At 39.0% G+C, this 24,893-nt stretch overlaps 1 protein-coding gene across 5 annotated transcripts in view; it reads right to left on the bottom strand.

The window, feature by feature from the left end:
* The window catches only part of NR6A1 (nuclear receptor subfamily 6 group A member 1), a 211,928-nt gene that overhangs the window by 17,107 nt on the left and 169,928 nt on the right, over positions 1-24,893 (bottom strand). For all 5 annotated transcript variants that reach the window (XR_009051296.1, XM_057721369.1, XM_057721370.1 and 2 more), the window contains 3 exons: positions 18,774-19,016; positions 9,314-9,369; positions 380-534 (listed from right to left, as the gene is read on the bottom strand). Coding sequence is in view for 4 of the 5 variants with exons in the window: in XM_057721369.1 (XP_057577352.1) it covers positions 380-534; positions 9,314-9,369; positions 18,774-19,016 (454 nt within the window). In the remaining variant the exon portion in view is untranslated. The remainder of the gene's footprint in view (positions 1-379; positions 535-9,313; positions 9,370-18,773; positions 19,017-24,893) is intronic.

Here is a 24,893-nt window from a genome sequence, read left to right as displayed (position 1 = left end):
AACGTGAAAATCTTTACTGTTGCTGAGGCAGAGAAATGATAATTTGATATTGTCAATGTGCTTTCTTTTTTTTCAGTGATAAAGTGAGAGAAAAGAGCTACAATTAAAATGTTATTCTGTTAGGTGAAGAATATATGGGCACGGAGAGTGGCTATAGCACTGCAGAAGAGACTGCTGACATTTTCAAGGTCTTTAGCTAAAAAAATGGGCTACAAAATGGTGCTTTGCATCATCCTTACCCCAACCCCAAAAGACCGAGGAAGCAAGAGTACAATGGCTGAGACAGACTGGCAGGAATACCCAGCCCAGCCCAGAGGTTGCTTATGGGTCCATTCTTTGGGTGATCCCTAGATGATGCTGGGTTTGCCTTGAAGCTCACCTGGAGGACAGTGTGGAGCCTGGTGAGGGCTGGTTGCTCTCTGAAGCCCTGTTCCCAGGGGAACTGTGGTCGCTGTCACCATGGTTGCTCCAGTGATTGGCCTCTTCCTCAAACTCCTGCCCAGACATAATCCTTTCGATCTCTTCCTCTGATATCTTTGACAAGGAATTGATATATGTTAGACTGGGTGCTCTGGATACCCTCTGTTCCTTCTTTAGGACTGAGAACTTACTTAAACTTCATGGGGATTGTTAGAAATCCCTAGAGAGAAAGCCAAATTCCCCCCAACCCTCCACCCCCATACTCCAGGTCTCTCTCACTAATCTTAGGACAGCTTGGTTGCTTGCCTGCCAGCACTGGGGCTCACCATGGTGTTCCTTTCATCCATTTACCCTCCTCTCAAGCCACAAAGCCTCTAGGTTCCTCAACACTTCTTTTTGTCCTCAGTCTATTCTTTCCTACCACTGAAACACTGCTCTTCAATAACAAACTCCTACTTGCCCTTTAAGACCCAATTCAAATGTCACCTTCTTTTTGAATCTTTCCATTACTAAGCACAGAATTTTAGGTCCTTCTTCTATCCACTCATAACTCTGTGTATTCTGACAGAGGCAGAATAGCATAACGGTTAAGAGTTTGAATTTTACAGTCAAATCATTTTTGTTCTAATCCAGTTTCTGCCACTTTCTAGTTGTATAACCTTGGGCAAATCATATAACTATTTAAACATAAGTTCCTTCATCTGTATGGTAGAGAGAATAATAGTATCTATGACATAGGACTGTCGTGAGGATTAAATTAGTGAATATATTATCACATGTGTAGAAAAGGGCCTAGCACATAACTATTATGAAAGGTTGACAATGATATTTTCATTATCATTGTTATTTTCATAGCACTTATGGTAATCTTAAAAATATCCTCTATAAGACCTTAAGCTATGACAGATCTAGAAAAAAGCAGTACCCGAACAAATGCATGTTGGATAAATGAATAAGTGTTCACTTATTAAGTATTGACTATACACCTTCACATGAGTTTTCTTAGTAAGAAAGACATTTCTACGCCTATTGAATAATAGAAGAAACGGTAGCTCAGACAAGCAAACTGACTTGCCCATGTCTGAGCAGGAGTTTGAAGAAGCGGTCAAAGTAGCCAAGTACTCAGTCCAGTGCTCTAGCTACTATGCCATATAGGCAGTGGACAAACACTTCTTCTGTAAAGTGTTTAATGCAGAGTTGAGGCCAAGCTGGCTGAAGTCAGCACAAAGAATGAGAGTGAGTGTTAAGTAGGAAGTGCCAGATGAATTTTTGTTTCTTATTCCTATGTAAAGCCTGGGAGGACGTTTTCTCCCAAGTCTGTCTAACTCAAACCTCCATACTTCTTGGCTCCAGCAGCCTGTGAGGGAACCTGGAGCTGCTCCAATCATAAATACAGGAGACATTTAGAACTGGAAGTCAGCCAACACAGAGGATTTGGAAGGAAAACGAGAAATGTTTGATGCTTAAGTTGAGTGATTGGTTTTAAATAGCTTGGATTGAATATTGAATTAGAGGGTCTGTCCTTTTTTTTTTTTTTATTCAGTCACATGTAGCAAAACAAACAAACAAAAAACCCCACTTTTCTCTTAGAGGTCCTTAGAACACTGAAGTCATTGTTTACATTTTATAAGACACATGAAGACACATGGTACCATCAGATTACAAGACACCTACTGAGGCCCTGAATGTGCAGCCTCAGTGATGGTGGTGAGAGCAAGACCAGAGCATGGAGTGCATGAAAGTACTTGAGCTTGGTGAAAAGGGTCAGATATGGTAAAACCAAGCTTATTCCAGCTGGAAGTCAAAGTTGGACTGTACCTGTCTCTCCCTGTGGGTCCGATGAGACACTAAGCAATCACTAATGCATTGCACAGGGAATGGAACATGTTGGGAATGCCTGAATCTGGGTTTAAATTTCATCTGTCATTTCCTAGCTGGTACTTACTGTTGGGCAAGAAACTCAAGTTCTCTGAGCCTTAGCTCCCTCATAGGTAAAATGGAGATAATACTACTTCCCTCATAGCTCATGGTTCCCTCACTGGGTGCTAGAGCAAAGAAGCATGCAGGTTTGAGTCAGACAGACTTGGGAGGTTAATTTAAGATAAAGTTATTAAGTGCAGGTGCACAACAGGTGCTCAATAAATGGAAATTCTACCCCTTCTTATTTTTAACTATAATTAAACACAATTAAGAACTTGGAGATAACAGCTCTCTCTTCCTAACACACCACCTAGAAACAGTAAAAGACTAAAAGGAAAATTATGTGCCCAGTATCAAAAACCCAAATGCAATGACAGATGAAATAGATTTTTCTGAGCATCAGCTTTCTCAATTCTGGAGAGAACATAGAGTTTGGAGATGCAAATGACTGAAGACCCCTAGGCATGGTAAGAGAGCCACAGACGGTGTTCAAAAAACATTAGGTAATACTGATGAAGGTTTTTCACTGAGGAAATGCTTAAGAATTCTTACCAATGGATAAACTTTCTATTGTATCTAAATATAAAAAGAATGAATACAAATAAGACCATATATGAAAAGCCCATAGCCAGCATCACACTCAGTGGTGAAAAATGGAAAGCTTTTCCTCTAAGATCAGGATCAAGGCAAGGAGGCCCACTCTTACCACATCTATTCAAGATAGTACTGGAATTCCTTGCCAGAGCAATAGGCAAGAGAAAGAAAGAAAAGCCATCTAAATCAAAAAGGAAGAAGTAAAACTATCTCTGTTCACAGAAGACATATGTTCTTACATATATATAACTTTAAGGTGCCATCAAAAAACTATTAGAACTAATAAAAGAATTCAGCAAAGCTGCAGGACACAAAGTCAACACAGAAAATCAGTTGCATTTTTATATACTAACAATGAATTATCTGAATAGAAAATTAAGAAAACAATCTCATTTACAACCATATCAAAAGAATAAAATACTTAGGAATAAACTAAATGGAGGGGGTGAAAGACTTGTACACTGCTGAACGAAATTAAAGACAAATAAATGGAAAGACATCCTATGTTCATAGATTAAAAGACTTAATATTGTTAAAAAGTCCATACTATCCAAAGTATTCTACAGATTCAATGTACTCCCTATCAAAATTCCAATGGCATTTTTTTTTGCTGAAAAAAAAAAAATCCTAAAAGTCATATGAAACCACAAAGAACCTCAAATAGCCAAAACAATCCTGAGAAAGAACAACAAAGCCAGAGGCCTTGCACTTCCTTATTTCAAAATATATTACAAAGCTAAAGTAATCAAAACAGTAAAGTACTGTTTTGACAGACATATAGAGGGTAGACACAAGGACAGACTCTACATAGAGCCCCCAAATAATCCCAGACATACGGTGAAAAGATCTTTGGCAAAGATGTCAAGACTACACAATGGGAAAAGGAGAGTCTCTTCAACAAATGGTGTTGGGAAAACCAGATATCCATATGCAAAAGAATAAAATTAGAGTTTCACCTTACACCATATGCAAAAAGCAACTCAATGGATTAAAAACTTAAATATAAGACCCCAAACAATAAAACTCATAAAAGAAAACATAGAGAAAAAGCTTCTTGACATTGGCCTTGGCAATTATTATTTTTTTAATTGAAGTATAGTTGATTTATAATATTGTGTTAGTTTCAGGTGTATTTTTGCAGATTCTATTCCATTATAGGTTATTGCAAGATAATGGGTATAATTCCCTGTGCTATACAGTACTAGCCTGTTGCTTATCTATTTTATATATAGCAGTTGGTATCTGTTAATTCCATACCCCTAATTTATCAATGACTTCTTTAATATGACACCAAAGCAAAAATAGACAAATGGGATTACATCAAACTAAAAGACTCCTGCAAAGCAAAAGAAAACAATTGACAAAAGGAACAGGCAACCTCCGGAAAATTTTTGCAAACCATACATCTGATAAAGGGCTAAAATTCAAAATATATAAGGAATTCCTACAACTCAGTATTCAATTAACTAATGAGCCTGATTAAAAAATAGCAAAATACTTCAAAAGGCATTTCTCCAAAGAAAACATACAAATACCTGACAGGCATATGAAAAGATGCTCAATGTCACTAATCATCAGAGAAATCAAAGCCATAATGAGATATCACTTCATACCTATTAGCATGGCCGGTATCAAACAAGCAAGCAAGCAAGCAAGCAAGCAAGCAAGCAAACAAAAAACCTCAGAAAATAAGAAATGCTGAAGAGGATGGGGAAAATTGGAAAGCTGTGCACTTGGATGGGAATGTATCAATAAAATGGTGTGGAGACTATGGGAAACAGTATGGAGGTTTCTCAAAAGCTTAAAAATAGAATTACCATATGACCTAGTAATCCCACTCAGGGTATTTAGATAAACAAAATGTGCTATATACTATTTACAACAGTCAGGACATGGAAGCAACCTAAATGCTCATCAACAGAGGAATGGATAAAGAAGGTGTGGTACATATTACCCATGGAATATTACTCAGCCATAAAAAAGAACAAAATAATGCCATTTGCAGCAACATGGACGGACCTAGAGATTGTCATACTGAGCAAAGTAAGTCAGACAAAGACAAATATCACATGATATCACTTACATGTGGAATCTAAAAAAATGGTACAAATGAACTTACTTACAAAACAGAAAGAGTCACAGATGTGGAAAACAAACTTATAATTACCAGAGGAGAAGGTGGGGAATAAATTGGGAGACTGGGATTGAGATATACAACACTACTATATATAAAATAGATAACTAAAAAGGACCTACTCTATAACTCTGCTCAATACTCTATAATGACTTATATGGAAAAAGAATCTAAAAAAGAGTGGATATATTGGGTTGGCCAAAAGATTCATTCAGTTTCTTCCATAAGATGGCTCTAGTAGCACTTAGTTGTCTTTAACTTCATTAGAAACAATTTTGTTAGATTCTATTGTGACAGCTATCATACCAGCATCCATTAAAAAAAAAAAACATCAAAACTGGTGAATTTTTATGTGACCATTTTAATATTGAAGATGGAAGGAAAAAAGCAACATTTTTGGCATATTATGCTTTATTATTTCAAGAAAGGTAAAAATGCAACTGAAACGCAAGAAAAGATTTGTGCAGTGTATGGAGAAGGTGCTATGACTTGTCAAACGTGTCAAACGTGGTTTGAGAAGTTTCGTGCTGGAGATTTCTCGCTGGATGATGCTCCATGGTCAGGTAGACCAGTTGAAGTTGACAGCAGCCGAATTGTGACATTAATTGCGAGCAATCGCTGTTATACTATGCACGAGATAGCCGACATACTCAAAATACCCAAATCAAACACTGAAAATCATTTGCACCAGCTTGGTTATGCGAATCGCTTTGATGTTTGGGTTCCACGTAAGTTAAGCAAAAAAAAAAAAAAAAAAAAAAAAAAAAACCTTCTTAACCGTATTTCCGTGTGTGATTCTCTACTTAAACGTAACGAAAATGTTCTGTTTTTAAAACAAATTGTGACGGGTGATGAAAAGTGGATACTGAATAATAATGTGGAACAGAAGAGACTGTGGGGCAAGCGAAATAAACCACCACCAACCACACCAAAGGCTGGTCTTCAACCAAAGGAGGTGATGTTGTGTATATGGTAGTATTGGAAGGGAGTCCTCTATTATGAGCTCCTTCCAGGAAACCAAATGATTAATTCCAACAAGTACTGCTCCCAATTAGACCAACTGAAAGCAGCACTTGGCAAAAAGCATCCAGAATTAGTCAACAGAAAATGCAAAATCTTCCAATAGAATAACGCCAAGACTGCATTTTTTTAACTTTATAGTTAATTAACAATGTTGTGACAGTTTCAGGTACACGGCAAAGGAACTCAGCCATACATATACATGTATCCATTCTCCCCCAAACTCCCCTCCCATTCAGGCTGCCACATACATTGAGCAGAGTCCCCTGTGCTATACAGTAGGTCCCCATTGGTTACCCACTTTAAACATAGCAGTGTGTACATGTTAATCTCAAACTCCCCAACCATCCCTTCCCCCCCATGCCTCCTCCCTGGAAGTTCGTTCCCTACGTCTGTGAGAGATCGCATGTTTCTCTGATGACCAGACAAAAACTGTTATAGTTCGGCTGGGAGGTTCTGATTCATCCGCCATATTCACCAGACACTGCACCTTCGGATTTCCATTTATTTTGGTCTTTACAAAATTCTCTTAAAGGAAAAAAATTTCAAGTCCCTGGAAGGCTATAAAAGGCACCTGGAACAGTTCTTTGCTCAAAAAGATAAAACGTTTTGGGAAGATGGAATTATAAAGTTGCCTGAAAAATGGCAGAAGGTAGTAGAACAAAATGGTGAATCTTCAATAAAGTTCTTGGTGAAAATGAAAAATGTCTTATTTTTACCTAAAAACCAAAGGAACTTTTTGGACACACCAATATGTATAACTGAGTCACTGCTGTACAGCAGAAACTAACACAACATTGCAAATCAACTATACTCCAATAAAAATTAAAAACAAAAAACACAAAACAAAACCCCCAAAATGTGCTATACACATGCACTGGATATTACTCAGCCTTAAAAAAGAAGGAATCCTGTCATATACTACAACATGGATGAAACATGAGGACATGCTAAATGAAATAAGGCAGTAACAGAAGGACAAGTACTGCACGATTCCACTTATATGAGGTATCAAAAGTTGTCAAACTCTTAGAAGGGGAAAGTAGAATGGTGGTTGCCAGGGACTAGAGGAGGGGGAAATGAGGAGTTGCTATTCAACAGGTATAGTTTCAGTCATAAGATTAAGAAGTTCTAGAGATCTGCTGTATAAAACACGCATATAGTTGACACTACCGTACTGTACACTTAACAATTTGTTAAGGAGGTATATTTCATGTTATATGTTTTTCTACCACACAAAAAAGAGCAGCTATGAATGAAGACCGAAATAAATTATTTTGCAAGAGATACATGTGACTTGAAAAAATGAATAAAAATGTTTGAATAAAAAAAGAGAATGAATGCAGCACACATATATACCCGACTGAGTGCATGTGTACCAAGCTCATGTGATAGAAAACCCTGCCACACATCATCAGTGTATGTCTCAAAACAACTCTGGGGACTTCCCTGGTGGCACAGTGGTTAAGAATCTGCCTCAATGCAGGGGACAAGGATTCAAGCCCTGGTCTGGGAAGATCCCACATGCCGCGGAGCAACTAAGCCCATGTGCCACAACTACTGCGCCTGTACTCTAGAGCCCGCGAACCACAACTATTGAGCCCGTGTGCCACAACTACTGAAGCCCATGTGCCTAGAGCCTGTGCTCTGCAACAAGAAAAACCACTACAATGAGAAGCCTCAGCACCGCAACGAAGAGTAGCGCCCGCTTGCTGCAATTAGAGAAAGCCTGCGTGCAGCAATGAAGACCCAACGCAGCCATAAATAAATAAATAAAAACAAAACTCTGAATTCCTGCTTTTCATTCCCTCATATTCAATTGGATAAATCTGATCAATTTTACCTAATAAATACTTATTGAATCTATTCCCTCTCCTCAATCTACACTATCACTGGCCTATTTGAAACCACACTGTCTACTTCTCTCACCTGGACTTCTGAAAAACCCGTTAACTGCTTTTTCTCTGCCACAAGTTTCACTGACCTTTACCCAGCTCTTCACAAACAATTCACATTGCTAGAACGATCTTTCCAAAATGGAAATTTGACTATATCCCTCTTTCTACTTAAAATCTTTCAGTAGTTGCCTCTTGGTCCACCCCCATAATTCTTGAAGCATGGTCCCTGCCCACTAGGGTGCTGAAGGAATCACTTTATGGATTATAAACAGATTCAACTGTCTATCATGATGAAGTTCTTCTGCTGGCCAAGTAAGAACAAGTGATGCATGCTGGTCCCACAAATGCTTCACCTAAGGAGCTATAATAAAGGCAGCTGAAGGTCACTTTTTAAGAGAACTGATTCCAAACTGAAGGAATCTGCCTTATCTCCTGCCACTTCACAACATGTGCCCAATGCTCCTGCCTGAGTGAATGAACTCCTTGCCATTCCTTAAGATTCTTTTTACAGTCTATTCTGTCTAGTAGGAATAAAAGATGATTGGGTTTCCACTCCTCAACATAGCTAATTCTTCCTTTTCCTTCAAGACTCAGTTCAAACTTTATCTTCTCTAGGAAGCCTGTCCTGAGTATCTTCAGTCCTCAACCATGGCTCTGGTCCAAACAGAAAAGAAGACCCTTCTTTCTGTATTCCCTGGGCATCCTCTGTTATTACTCACTGTACTATGTCTGTTTACATATCTGTCTTTCCCACTAGACTGAGTTTACAGTACAGGGGGCCTGGCACAGAGTAAGTACTACTGAGTAAATGTTTGTGGGACTGAATGAGTATTACCTTCCTTATTTTACAAATAAGGCAATGAACTTTCTGCTGAAATATCTTTAGCGATGTTGAACAGCAAAGCAGTCTTGCTGATATTTACCAGATGAAGTAACTACAACCTTAAGTGATTGACATAAAAAGTCCTCTGGGGAATTCCCTGACAGTCCAGTGGTTAGGACTCCATGCTCTAGGCATGGCACATAAATAAATAAATAAATAAATAAATAATCAATCTTCTGGATGCTCTAGAACCAGAAATAGGTTCACCTTCTGCAAAAATCCTTAGGAAGAGTTGAGGGATCACAAGAAGAGCTTTAACCATTATCTTATATAGTTAAGATTTTCAACATTTTTATACCCAGGCTCTAAAAGCAGTTTTACAGGAATGAAAGTAAAGATGGCTCCCCCCAGCAGCAGATAAGAGGATCAAGGTGAGCAGCTACAGGAGCATCTGGAGGCCTGAGTTTCCAGGGTGGATCACAAAGAGTAAGACCTAGAACTCACCTGGACTGGCCCAATGCTCTTATTCCGGCCTCCAGGCATGCCATCTTCTCTGATTGCTGGAAGGAAACATAAGACAGTAAGAAGCACGCCCATAGAAGTCTAGGCACAAAAAGAACTTATTTGGCCAAAAGCACAAGGTAGTAATTGGTGAAGCTAAGATTAAAACACAGGTCTTTCTGGACCCAAAACACCTACTCTTTCCATCATTCCAGGCTACCTCATAGGCAGCAGATACTTTTGGGCCCCCAAGGCACTGCATACACACTATACACACTGTATACATTCAATATGTTCAACAATGATGACGGCATTATTAACAGTCCTACAGTTACAAATATTCCACCAGGATGATGCATTTGAAGGCCTTGATAAATTCAAGGGGGTGGAAGGGGGAGATAAAAAGAATACTTCCATTTTTAAATAAAATATTTTTTACTTCCAGTCTAGTTTTGAGACTAATTTTTTAGGATGAGGAAAACAGATTTTTTTGTTTTTGTTTTTTAATTACTCAGAATTTTGACCTCATTGGCTCTTTTCTACAAAGGTAGTCAGTAGAGTTCCCCTGCAGTTCATTTCCCACTCAGGTAATTCAACAAAAGGAAGAAGTTATTTAGCATTTCCTAACTATAAAAAGCAGCCTTTAAACAGTAACAGCCTCATTAAGAATAACAACTACTAACACTATTTACACATCATTGTTTACAGAGCACTTAACACAGGGGCACAGACAAGGAACCCCTGATTTGCAATTAAAGAAGGGCTCTGGTGTCTGGCAAAGCTTTCTGGAAAATATAACTTCTGAACTGAGTCTTAAAGGATAAATATGACTTTTACAGGCAGGAAAAGGGTGCTCCAGGTTGAGTGGACAGTATACAGAAAAGCTTCATGTTGAAAGTAAGCATGGAGTGTTCTTTCTGGGAATTTCCAAGTGGTTCAGTCTGGCTGAAGCGTGTGTGTGTGTCTGTGTGTGTGTGTGTGTGTGTGTGTGTGAGAGAGAGAGAGAGAGAGGCAAGAGATGAGGCCGAAGAGGTCAACTGGGGCCAGATCAGAGGCAGCACTGGATGTCAGGCTAATAAGAGTATGGACTTTAGCAGAGGAGCCTAGGATAAGATGGAATGCAGGGGAGGATGTGGTCACACTGACATATTTGAAAAATCTTTGTGACAGCCACTGTAGAGGTTGGCTTGGAGAGAGTAATATTAGTAACAGAGAAATAATGGCATCATGTGAGAGAAAACTTTGCTATAATATACCTGGCTTGAAAAAAATTAACATGAACAACCTATAAATGCCTTAGGGCAGGGTTGGTTGCCTCCAAAGGTAAGGGCTCCAAGCCTAACAGTTACCTGGGATAATTGAAAGGCTGACAGGAAGTTCATTTTCCTTAAAGCAGACATCATTCTTGGTCTTAGAAGATTACACACTCAGAATTAGACTAGCTTGAGTCTAAATCCTATTTCTGCCAGGTCTGTGTAATTACAGACAAGTTTCTCCATCTCTACGAACTTCAGTTTACTGAAGAATAAAGAGGGCTACTGGAACCCGTTTTATGGGGTATTGTGAGGATTATATATAATTTAGCTAAAGCACCAAGCATAGGGCCTGGCATATGAAGTAGGAGGTAACAGTCTGCTTTACAAGGCTGCTGTGAATTTGGGGGCAAGAACCACAGACAGCTAGGTATATACTAACTAGACGCATGCTGGTTGTTGTCTAGAAGCTCTCTTTCAACCTAATTTCAAGTTCTAAACATCCTTAAAATTCCTTCTCTGCTGCTCCAGGGTCAATGACAGTCTTTAGTCACTTCTATTTCCAATACTGATATCTCACACATCTTTGCTTCAGCTCACAGGTACAGAACTAAGATCTATCACTGGCAGATGCAACACTGAATATTTCTCACTTGATATTTCACCTTCAGTGTCTTTGAGGTGAGAAAGGAACTCAACATGCTTTCTTTTTTGTTTAAAGGGCCACAAATCTTAAAGATTTACATCTTGCCAAATTCTCCTTCTGATATTTAAAAACTCATGTTGTCCCTCAACCCCACCTGGAGTAGGAAAACTCATATACGTGTTAGGTACTCATATATGTGTTAGGTACTATCATGGGGAAAATTAACCCATGAGGAAAGTATTAGTATTATCACTCCCACTGAACAGATGATTCTAATGCTCAGAAAAATGAAGTATTTTGCTTAGGGTGATAGAAACTAAATATTAGAATCAGGGTTGGAACCCAGACTATCAGATTAGGACCAAACTTCTTTTCACCACTTAATATCCCAAAGTGTGTGTGCGTCCCACTGGAGAAACATAATTTTAGATGGTGCATAGTAACTCTTACTTACATATTTACCCTAATGTGCGCTAAAAAATACTGATTTTCCATTCACTGAGGTGATAAAAATTCCATTTGAAAATTAACTTTGATTTTTTTCAAAAAGATAATTTAAAGAAGAACATAAAGTAAACAATAGTATTGGTTTAATCAGAAATGGTAACATCTGTTAAGACAGCATGAAACTGCCTGAAGTGCGGACAACAATACCATGTGTCACAGTTCCTCTGTTAAAACAAAAACTTAGACCATATTTTAAAGCTTATATCATACTCAGATGTATGTGATCTCATTTGATCCTCACAACAACCTTAAAAGTATATGTTATTATTATCCTATGCAGTTCAGACATGAGAAAATGGAAGCTCAAAGAGGAAAAGGGACTTGTTTAAGGTTCTCAGTGAGGAAATGACCAAGTTGGGATTACAATTTAGGTCTTAGGATTCTAAAGTTGTGCTTGGTTCCTTGATGCTACACTGAGCTAAAAGCAAGTTTTTCAGCAGGGCTGAGAGTCTTTCTGGTACTGAACTTATTAAAACAAAACAACAAAACAAAGGGCTTCTGGGTACAGGATCACAGGAATGGTTTTGGTTCTGCTGCAACTCTCTTCTAAGCCTAAGAGAACAGCACCAGCTATGGTTCTTCTATCTGCTCAGAAGCACAAATACTTGCTCTGCTCTAGAACTCATGTACCTACCATTCCTCACTTGCTTAGGCCTGGGTAGCCAATCAGACCCAGAAACCAGAAAGACAGAAAGACACAAAGCTAACTGTATCAAAGCCCTGCTCAAAATCCACTGGTGGTTCCCTGTGGCCTATGGGTTAATTAAATCCAGGCTCCCTAGCTTGCCATTCAAGATCCTCTTGTGGGCTGGTTCTTATGAGACTCTCCATCCTCACCTTTTGCCATAAATGTTATACTGTACCTACAGAGAACTGTTTGTTAGTTCTTGAACATGCCATGTCTTACATCACAGTTTGGGCTCTGCACCTGTTGTTGCTTCTATTCAGAGAGAAACTTCACAGCAGAAAAATCTGACACCACTACCTTAGCCAAGTGACACCACCTTAACTAAGTGACTCAAGTTAACATGACGAATAATGGGACAAACTCACACCATGCGCTCTTGACAGGATGCACTAAAAGGACACAATATTGCCTCTGTGGCACTAAAAGGAACAACATTGCTTTTGTGGCATTCTTGCCAAAACTGCATAACCGCAACCTAATTGTGAGGAAACTGACAAACTCAAAATGAGGGCGAGTGTACAAACTAAATGATTTGTTTTCTTAAAAACTGACAATGTTATTAAAGACAAGAAAAGAATGAGGAACCACTTCAGGTTAAAGGAGATTAAAGAGACCTAAGAACTAAATATAATGTGTGATTTCTGGACTGGCTCTGCTCCTAGATTAGAAAACAGCAACTGCTACAAGGGACACTGGGATAACTAGTGAAATTTAAATAAGGTCTGCAATTAGTTAATAGTATTATGACATGTGAAATTTCTTGATTTTGATAATAGTGCTGTGGTTATATGAGAAGCAAAGGGAAACGAAACCTGTAACTTATTCCCAAATAGTTAAGAACAGGGACTTCCCTGGTGGTGCAGTGGTTAAGAATCCGCCTGCCAATGCAGGGAACACGGGTTCAAGCCCTAGTCCTGGAAGATCCCACATGCCGCGGAGCAACTAAGCCCGTGCACCGCAACTGCTGAGCCTGTGCTCTAGAGCCCGTGAGCCACAACTACTGAGCCCACGTGCCACAACTACTGAAGCCCACGTGCCTAGAGCCCGTGCTCCACAAGAGAAGCCACTGCAATGAGAAGCCCGTGCACCGCAACAAAGAGTAGCCCCCTACTTCCCGCAACTAGAGAAAGCCCGCACGCAGCAACGAAGATCCAATGCAGCCAAAAATAAAATAAATTAAATAACTTAAAAAAAAAAAAAAAAAGAACACACACACACGAGGAAGAGAGGGACAGAAAGGGGAGTCATTTTTACAAGTTCTTTAAGTTTGTAAGGAGCTTGAACTTCCATTCCTTCAAGATTCTGCTCAAATAGTATCTCTCCTTGAGATTTCTTGGTACTCCATTTTTATCCTAGTAAAGTGATATGGTAATGCCACAGGATCACTGTCTCACAATGCCATTCTACAAACACCAGCCTCCTCCAAGAAGCTTTCCTTAACCTTTTCACTTTCGAACTAGTTATCTAGCAAGTTGTGAGACAACAAAATTAAGGGAATTTTAAATATTTTCACATAATTACTTGCCTGATATGAACTCCCCATGTTGTTCACTGTAGCTTCCTCTTGCCTCTGATGATTTAAACAATATCTTCCCCATCCCACTTCCTACCCTGCCCCTCCCCCCACCACAGTCAATTCAACAAAAGGAAGCATCTTACACTAACTGAGACACAACAGTAAAGTAGGACTTGGTTATGGCCCTTGAGAGGATCACTGTCTAATAATAGGGTGGGGGGTATCGGGGACAGACAAGTACACAGACGAAGAGCACAAGGTGATTAGCACTATGCAGAGGGCAAAAGGGCTACAGAAGCACGAGAGGGTCATCTGGTGGGGGGTGGTGTCAGAGAAGGTTTCTTAGAGGATGTTACAAATAACAGCTGAGTCTAGAAAGAAAAGTACATATAGTCAGGTGAAGAAGAAGGAGCAGAACATTCCAGGAAGATGAAGTGCAAAACCCCCAAAACATGAAACATCCTTGAGTTCTTGAAGAACTGGATTATGTGGGAAGATCGGCAGAGGGAGAAGGAAGGGATGCCAGATGGTCTTGAAAATCATTCTGAGGAGCCTGACTTTACCTAAAGATTGCAAGATGTGTGAGGAGCATGAGTTTCAGGGGTATTGGGGTAGCAGTGGGGATCGACAGAAAGGGCCCAGCCTCTACTCACCACCCATATTTAAATCTCCCTCATTGCCTTGTTAATTAATTTCCTGACCAGCCAACTTCGAGGTCTGAAAAGATATCTATGTCCAGAGATAGGGGACATAGGCTGAGGGTAGGCTCACACATGGCAGCTATACTTTTTAACAGTTAATTTTTAAAATTTTGAGACTAAGTTTACATTTATAGAACTGCAAAAATAGTAGAGAATCCTCACATACTCTACACCCAGCTTCCCTTCTGTTAACTAAGCTATAGTCGCAGACCATTCATCAAAACTAGAAAATTAACTTTGCTACAACACTATTCACCAAAGAAGGCTTTATTCAGATTTTGCCAGTTCTACTAACATCCTTTTTCTGTTCCAGAATCCAATCCAGATCTCACAATGTGTGTAGCTGTCATGTTTCCATAGCCTCCTCCAATCTGTGACAGTTTCTTAGTCTTTCCTTATCTTTTGTGACCTTGACACTCTGGGAGAGTATTTTGTTGAATGCTGGTTATTTTGAAGGCTGTTGCTCAATTTGGGCTTGTATGGTTTCTCATGATTAGATTGGGGATGAATCTATCCATTCCTGAGTGTGTATATGTATGCATGTATATGCGTGCCCTTCTTAGTGATCATATCGGGGGGGACATGATGTCCATGTAAACACACTGATGCTACTCTTGATCTCTTGGCTAAAATGATATCTGTCAGAATTCTCTACCGAAATGTACTATTTTTCTCTTTGTAATTACTAAATATTCCGAGACTATTCTAAATACTCTGTTTCTGTTTAAAACCCATACTCTCTTATTTCAGCATCCATCAGTGGATCTTGCCTACAGCAACTACTATGGTGTTTTAATGGTGATTTTCTATTTCCCTCATTTTTTCTACACTTATAAATTAGAATTTGCCTATAAGGAAAAGTCATCATTCCTCTATTCAGTTCATTTTATCAGTATGAACTCATGGATTTTTCATTCTTTGGGTTATTAATATAAATGTTATCCTTTGGGTTATAAGCTAATATAAACTAACATATCTATTTATCTATATCCATAGCAATTCTAACTTTCTGGCACCACAAGATGCTCTAGAATCATCTTATATATTCCCTGCCTCAGCCCTAAAATCAACCAGTTCTCCAAGGAGTCCTGATTCCTTTGATATTTAGAAACCAAGATAAGGATGCTAGCTGTGCTCATTACTATCAGGGGTGTCATTGCTTCTAGCCCCTCTCACTGGCTAGAGCTAGGAAATATATATATATGTATACCAACTCATGTATCTACATACACATTTGTATTTTTTAATCTATCTAAACATGAGTTCACATTACAACAACCTCTGACTCCAATCTAGCACCAGAGGTGTCATTCTAGCCTTTCCCTTTCCTGATCTGTAACTTCTCTTCCTGATGTGAAAAACCCAACTCTCATTATCAACAGTGTATTTATTTATTTGTTCAACCCTAGTGTACAAAGTAGCGAAAGAATTCCTAAACCATAACCTTGAGAGAATCAAATTTATAAACCAGAGTGCTTTGTTTGTACACAGTTCTTTTTGTCTTCAGTTTCAACAGCATACAGTCAAAACACCATTTTCCAAGGCCATCTCCTTTCTTCCTCGTTCCCTTCAGTGTGGCTATATGATTTATTTGTAATATTAGTTAGACTCATTTGCCATAGGCTATAGTCTATCTTCCCCCTCCCCGCCCCAACATACTGGTTGCTTTAAAAAAAATTTATATACAGTAAAATTCACTTCTTTTGTGGTGTTCAGTTCTATAGATTTTGACAGATGCATAAAATTATGTGTTAAACACAATAGTTCCATCACCCCAAACATACTCCAATGGCAACTGCAATTTTAATTCTGCTTTCTCTGCACCAACCAGGAGGTGGCAGGGTTACTCTCTGAGACACAACCTTCACCATGCAACTAAGCCTGCCTGCTCTGCATGCAAACAGGCCTAGGAAAGCAGCTCTACATCCCTCACATCTCACGTGTCATTTCTCCTTGTAGGTTACATGGGTAAGCTTCTTCTTCCCTGAAATAGGCAAGTTTGTCTGGAAGCCTCAGAATCTCACACTCTGACTGAATAAGCAGGATGATTCACCAGAGAGAGTAGTCAAGAAGGCAACCCGTAAATATGCTTTGATAAAATACCCTCAGTGACAGCAAGAAAGGAAGATAAGAAACCGAGACCAAAACCAAATCAGATGAAGGTGGGTACATGACCAGACTCTCTTCAAGACATTACCTGTTTGGTATTGGTGGCTTGGAAAGATTTCTACAGGAGTAAACTGATAGTGGGGAAGGGAGGAGGATTTCTAGGTATGGGAAGGAACCTAGCACAGTGCAAAGCATGCTGCAGGCACAGTGAATTCTAGACAGAAGATGAGGTTAGAACATAGACAGGAGACAAAGTTGGTAACAGTTTAAATGCCCTATTAAAAGCGTTTATCATTCAGTAAATATAGCACATTCCAACATGCAAATAGTTATCCCCTGTAGTAGACATGTGAAGCAGCATGTGTCCATGTAGTTAGGTACAAGTTTTGCTTGATTAATAACAAACTCCAATTTAAAAATTATTAACTGTCAATATAACCACCACTAATTTAACTACTTGTAAGTCATTTTATCTCCCTAAGCTGCCTCTGTAAACTGAGAGTAATAATTAATAATAGGGTTGTTGTATGTATTTAATAAGATAATGCATAGGAAGTATATAAGACTTTTTGGTACACACAATGCTCAGTAAATATTAGTATTGTAAGTAAATTACAAATGACCTATATTTACCTAAATGCCCTTCTATATCTCTCTTACCTTTCTTCATAATACGCAAGTTTTCAGAAAATTCTTATTATCCCATACACAATTTAAAAAACCAGTCTCAAGGATATCTGAGTATCTGCTACAAAACCAATTTGAACAATTCGTTAAATCTGACTAATCCCCACCCCATACTACTACTATGAGCTCCTAATACCTTGATGGGTATTTTATATACATTGTTATATTTAATCCTCTAGAGAGCTCTGAAAGTTGAGTATTATCATACCATTTTAAAGGTAAGATTATTGAGCATCGGAGACATAAAGCAAACTGCCCAAGGTCACAGAGCTAGTCTGTGCCTCCTGAGCCTCTATTCTTTTACTGAACTACACCGTACCACTCTCCATCCTCCATAAGAATACTCCTAGAGTTCTGACATTGGCCCTCTTTCTCTTCTGTAGCCAAGTTCTATCTTTGGGTGATTTCTACCCACTAACAAAACTTTACCACCTCTATGCGAACAGCTCTACAAACTTCTACTTGTAGGCAGGACTTCTCACCTCAGTTCTAATCCAACTTATATATCCAACTTCCCTACCTAGTGGACATCTACGTGTGTCCTTCTCCAGTACTTCAAATTCAGCACCTACCAAAGTCAACATTTTGCCCCATTCTTTTATTAATTAATTTACTATTAATTTGAATCTTTAGCTTCAACCTCTGGTACTGCCCAATACTCAGTATGTCTCCAACTCCTATCAGGTGAACTTCTCCCACATCTCCCCATCTGTGCCATTACTCTCCCATCCTCTCCTTCAGATCCTTCATACCTTTCTTCTGGACTCTTCTAAAAACTTCCTAGGTGGTTTTTCTGCTTCCCGCACCCCAATCCATTCTTCAGATCTCCCCTATGGATTAATCCTTTTAGAATACTGGTTTATTCATGTCATCTTAGGCTAATGGCTCTTGGAAAACTTCCCAATAAATCCAAATTCTTCACCAATCTGGATGCAGATTTCTGGGCATGCCCAACCTGAGTACGCCATGATTCTACCAAACAAAATGATAACCCAGTCAGGGGACCTACTGCCTTCCTGCCTTTTCATATAAAATTCCTACCTTCCTTTCATCATGCCCTGAAAAAAGAACTAGTGGAGTATATTAATCCTAGTTAGGGCCGGATTGTTAGCTGGGGTCCTGCCACATGGAGCCCATGCATTCATTCTCACAGGATCCTTAACACCTCACCAGTCCTTTCCCCGCCTAACCTGGGAGATCCCTGTAGGCACATGCATTTTGGGGGTGTGAATTTACAGTACAAGGCCTAGCATATAGTGCAGGCTTGGGAAATGAATAACTCCACGGCTTAATAGCTAAGACTAAAGATTAAGTGATGGGTGAAGGGTGGGTAGTAGAGCCGCAAGCACCACTCACCCTTCCGGTTCATCCCCATCTGGAGGCATTTGAGCAGGCGGCAGTACTGGCATCTGTTCCTCTGCTTCCGAGACATGACACAGTTCTTGTCACGACTGCACCGATATACCCGCTTGTTGCAAATGCTCCGCTTGAAAAACCCTTTGCAGCCCTCACAGGAGATGATTCCATAATGCAAGCCTGTGGCGCGGTCCCCACAAATGAGACAGGTTCGTTGTTCAGCCCGGTCATCTGGAACAGAAACTGAACATTTGCAAGTTAGAACACAGTGGAAATAATGGCTTTAAGCCTGCAGTTCTAAAAATAAGCAACCCTGGATAGATCCAGAACATTACCCTCTCCAGGCTAACTAGCGAAGAGGTGGCATCTTTAAAACCTTTGTTGTAGGAACAGACTCCTACATCTACCTGTAGACACCACAAACGTAGCCTAACTGAAAAAAGAACTCATGTTCCTCCCTCTGAGTTTCATCATCACTTGGACCAGCATCCAAGTCAGAAGGTATCTTTGACTGCTATCTATTTTACAGTTGGTAGTGTATATATATGTCTATGCTACTCTATCACTTTGTCCCAGCTTCCCCTTCACCCCCCGCCCCACTCAACCCCGTGTCCTCCAGTCCATTCTCTGCATCTGCATCCTTATTCTTGCCCTATCACTGGGTTCATCAGTACCATTTTTTTTTTTTTTAAGATTCCATATACATGAGTTAGCATACAGTATTTGTTTTTCTCTTTCTGGCTTACTTCACTCTCTATGACAGACTCCAGGTCTATCCACCTCATTACATATAGCTCCATCTCATTCCTTTTTATGGCTGAGTAATATTCCATTGTATATATGTGCCACATCTTCTTTATCCATTCATCTGTTGATGGGCATTTAGGTTGCTTCCATGTCCTGCCTATTGTAAACAGTGCTGCAATGAACATTATGGTACATGTTTCTTTTTGGATTATGGTTTTCTCTGGGTATATGCCCAGGAGTGGGATTACTGGATCATATGGAAGTTCTATTTTTAGTTTTTTAAGGGACCTCCAAACTGTTTTCCATAGTGGCTGTACCAACTGACATTCCCACCAACAGTGCAGGAGAGTTCCCTTTTCTCCACACCCTCTCCAACATTTACTGTTTCTAGATTTTTAGATGATGGCCATTCTGACTGGTGTGAGGTGATACCTCATTGTGGCTTTGACTTGCATTTCTCGAATGATTAGTGATGTTGAGCATCTTTTCATGTGTTTGTTGGCCATCTGTATGCCTTCTTTGGAGAAATGTCTCTTTAGATCTTCCGCCCATTTGTGGATTGGGTTATTTGCTTTTTTGGTATTAAGCTGCATGAGCTGCTTGTATATTTTGGAGATTAATCCTTTGTTGCTTCACTGGCAAGTATTTTCTCCCATTCTGAGGGTTGCCTTCTTGTCTTGTTTATGGTTTCTTTCGCTTGCACCTCCTATTCTTATAAAGGACTTGAAGGGTATTTAAAGCATGTTTACATTCATTATCTCACTTGTATCAAGACCAGGGCAAGGATTATTTTTATCTTACAGATATGGCAAAGAAAATCGGTGAGTACCAATCGTGTACCATGCAATGTTCAAGTTTTTACATGTACTGTCTTATTTATTCACCACAATGACTGTGAGAGGTATCCTTATCCCCATATTATAGAATCAGGAATCTTAGAATTAGAAAGGGCCTTAGAAATTGGCTTGAACAGACCTTTACTTGAGGCATGAATTCCCTCTACAATATTCCAAGACAAGGGGTTGCCCCACACTCTACTTGCACATCTCCAGTGACCCAATAAGGTACTTCATTCCGTTCATTCCATTTTAGATAGTTTTAATGGTTCAAAAGTTTTTCCTTACATTGAGCCAAAGTCTATTAACCTGAAGCTTTCCTCATTGCCCTGAGTTATGTGCTAAAGGGCAAAAAATAAATGTATAACCTAGCAGAGTTCATATACCAACCATTCAGAGATTTAAAGATAAATGGCATTCCTAACTGTGAACTTTTCTTCACCCATTTCTATAGTATCACATACTACCAAAATTTCTCATAAAACAAAGTATCCGGAACTTATCCAGAAATGAATGGTTTGTTTTTCTTAATTTAAGACTCAATTAGCTTTGTTTATGTATCTGCAGCAATCAACACCAGTAAACACAGTATTTTATAATTACCAATGCTATGCTATAAAAATGCTACACATTTTATAATGGTAAAAAATGAAGCTTAAAGAGGTAAGGAAATTTAATTGGTTATACAGTCAGGAGTGGAACTGAAACTAGAATTCAAGACCTGATTCTGAGACTGCTGTATTTCCAATCTCCCCCTACAATTAATTCACATCTGGTTCACAGACAGCTAAACCCTGAAGCATTTATCACATATACCATTAACCCATGTCCTTTCTTATTACATTCTGGGGAAGGGTAGGATTTCTTTTTTTTTTATAAACTTATTAATTGATTGATTGACTGGCTGTCTTGGGTCTTTGTTGCTGTGCATGGGCTTTCTTTAGTTGCAGTGAGTGGGGGCTACTCTGTTGTGGTGCGCAGGCTTCTCATTGCTGTGGCTTCTCTTGTGGAGCACGGGCTCTAGGCGCATGGGCTTTAGTAGTTGCGGCACATGGGCTCAATAGTTGTGGCTCATTGGCTGTGAAGCGCAGGCTCAATAGTTGTCGTGCAGGGGCTTAGTTGCTCCATGGCATGTGGGATCTTCCTGAAGCAGGGATCGAACCCATGTCCCCTTCATTGGCAGGCGGATTCTTAACCACTGCGCCACCTAGGAAGCCCGAGAAGGGTAGGATTTCTTGAATCCAAGGGTAGGACTTTACATTTGCCTTTTGATCAATCTTATCTTTATGTAAGAAATTCTATATGTCATTCTGGTCTATGCAACTCTTTGGGGATCTAGTCCTGCTACCCAGTATATTAGTTATTTCTCCCTCCTCCTTCTTTTCTCCATGTATGGTCAATATTAGATCATTTTCCTTTGCATCCTTAAAACAATATTCAACAGAGTGTGTTCTCAGGCAAGCTGTTGGATCCCCTTCTCAATCTGACAATCAAGTTAACCAACTGGAAACAGTTATTCAACTAGTTTTGTCTTTTAATTAGGCCAGACAACCTAGTCTGGTCTGCATTTCTCTATCTTATACATAAAGATATCATGAACAACTGTTATATGCCTCACTGAAATTTCAGATTCATTACATCTACGGTATTCTTTGACTAGTGAGCCTAACACAAAGGAGATGTTCACAACCATTCAGCACTCAATCTTCTAATTCAATGTTCTTAATCTGTGTTAGTCTGCCTGAAAATATAATGGGAAGAAAAATTAGGCAAATAAGTGCTTCAAAGTAATGACTATGGGAACACAGCCAATATTTTATATTTTAAATGGAGTATAATCCACAAAAATATTGAATCACTATGTTGTATACTTGAAACTAATATTGTAAATCAACTATACTTCAATTAAACAAATATAACAACAACAGCAACAAAAACAAAGTAGAGACTATGGCTCTTGGTAACTGTAGTGCTCAATAAGATAAGAGACAGTTGTTGATGAAAACCTGAGGGTTTTAAAAATGATAGGTATTTGAAACTCTGAACAAGGCAGTTTGCTATCTACAAAAATAGCAATGGGTTAAAAAATCATTTAGGAAAGAGAAGACTCTTACTAATTTATCAGAGAAACTGAATGTTTGTCTTGATTAGGAATACTAGAAGGTAGAAGGGCTCAGACAGTACTCTAAAATACCATTTCCTATGAACTGGAGCCAGGACTCCTAAGAGAAATGGGTTGATTTCAGGTTTCAGGCAGAATATACACAAGATGAGTCTTGTACTACCCAAGACAATAATGGGGTCATGTCAAAAGGATACAAGGAGCAACATAAAAGCCTCCCTCTGGCCTAAAGTGAAGCACAGTATGTATCAAAAAGAATAATGATGGCAATGGATTAAAATACTTCAAATATAAAAATCAATGAGTTCATAATAACGTTAAAAAGAGAAACCTCACTAGTTAACCACTGGAGGTGGTAGGACACCAATTCAGTATTCTGAAAATTGATGAATAAAGGGGGAAAAAATCAAACGTTAAAGTAAAAACTGTTGGAATCTTCCTCTCTTCCTCCCCTTCCCAAGAGTGAGACAAGAGAGGAGGGTGAAAACTAAGACAGTTTTTAAGAACTTTAAACTTTAATTGAGAAGATTAGAATTAGGTAAACAGATTTGCCTAGCAGTCAAGCCAACAGGCTTAAGTGGGAGGCAGAGTTGAGCTCGGGGGCCCACAGCAAGGTAAGTCTCATCTCAAAGATGGAAAGGAAAGAGACAACTGTCAGCTCTACAAAATAATCTGAGCAGAGGCAAGAGAACATAGAGATTAAGAACTTGGTCTCTAGAGTCAAAATCCTTAGACTCGAATCTAGGCTCTACGAATTGGTAGCTGTGTGACTTTGGAAAGTTTTATATCCTCTCCAGAGGTACCTCAGTTTCTTGTCTATAAAACGTGGATCATACTACCTTCCTCAAGTAACTGTTGTGAGAATCAGTGAATTAACAGATTACCTATAAATGACATGGAGCTCTAGCTTCCTCATGGTCTGTATTAGAATGAAACAGCTTTATAAACTCTAAAGTACTAGATAATATTGTTGACTTCTTTTTTTTAACTTAAAAACGTTAAAAATTCCACTAGCACAAAGGAGGAGTATTCAGTCAGTCTGGTGGCAGGGTAAGGTAATAAATAACAGATTTCCTAGAGGTGAGTTCTGAAGTATAACTACTAGTTAGACAAGTGAAAGTAGAGAAGGGTATAAGCAGAAGAAACAGCTGGCATATAAAGCAATGCCTTAATTTTGGCGCTAGAAACCTCTAACTTGGGTTTTCCTTGAAACAATCTCATTCATTTCTAAAATAGCCATTATAGTTTACTAAGTTCCAGCAAGACTATCAAGATGAGTTACCCAGAAATATCCACAGATATAATATCAAGTTATGTCCTACCCCTCTATATGTAAAACAGTCATGATCTATCTGCACACAACTTTTTTTTTCCTGCAAAATGTTCTCAAGGAGGCTTGCTGGTTACTCATGAAAAATAAATGTAACCACACATGGTCATTATTAGAAAGAGAGGTAACATGCTTGCCTTTGCTACAGTGTTTCAACAATCTTAAGAATTTATTTTCAATCAGAAATTATTCTAGTGCAGGTAACAGGAACTGTCATGTTATATCAATTTCATTTCTTCACACATTAACACTCCTGTGTAGAGAGAGAAGGGCCAATGCAGAGCTCGGTTACTGTCTCTTACGGACACAGATTAACCTTCAGAGGCAGTTCTAAGGAAATAATGAAAGTGATGAAGCAAGCAGCTGACATGGCCGGCTTACAAGACTAATAACAATCTGAGCCAGGTAAGAGCCCTAGGACGTCTCCTCAGGGTACCAGTGACACGCACCTGCTCAAACAAATTACGTTCCCATTTCTATATCTTTTAGCAGGAACAAAAAGCAGTGAGTACAAAGATATTTATAAATAAATCCGGTCATCAATCTGAGGTTCTTGTTTTATAAAAGTGGCAGGACCCCTTAGTTACACCTTACCAAGATTATACTGCAGGTTACATTTCAATCAAAAACATTAACAATAACATCTGGTACCATGACTGCTGCAGAGAAGAAGCTCATTTTATTGAATGAATGAATGAATGAACGAACAATAAATGAATAAATGGTATGGCTTAGTGCAGTGTTTTCGAAATTGTAAGTCAAAACCCACAGCATCACAACTAGCATTTTTGGAAGAAATGAAAGAAAATATCAAAATGCATCACATGTAGTAAGGGTAAAATATTGTGAAACCTTGCTTTAAAGTGCATGCATTTTATGTCTGTGTTTACACATGTGCAATGGATCACAATGTACTATGGATCAAAGTGTAAAAAGTTTAAAACATGCTGTTTTAGTGGTTAAGACACACTGGGTATGAATTCCAGCTCTGCCACGTCCTAACTTTGTTAACTGTGGACACACGACTCAGTTCTCTTAAGTATCGCTATCAACTGTAAAACAGAGTACTCACCTCATGCAGTTGC

This window comes from Hippopotamus amphibius, chromosome 2, assembly GCF_030028045.1.
Source record: "Hippopotamus amphibius kiboko isolate mHipAmp2 chromosome 2, mHipAmp2.hap2, whole genome shotgun sequence".
Lineage (NCBI taxonomy): Eukaryota > Metazoa > Chordata > Mammalia > Artiodactyla > Hippopotamidae > Hippopotamus > Hippopotamus amphibius.
This window is presented reverse-complemented; position numbering and strand designations above follow the sequence as displayed.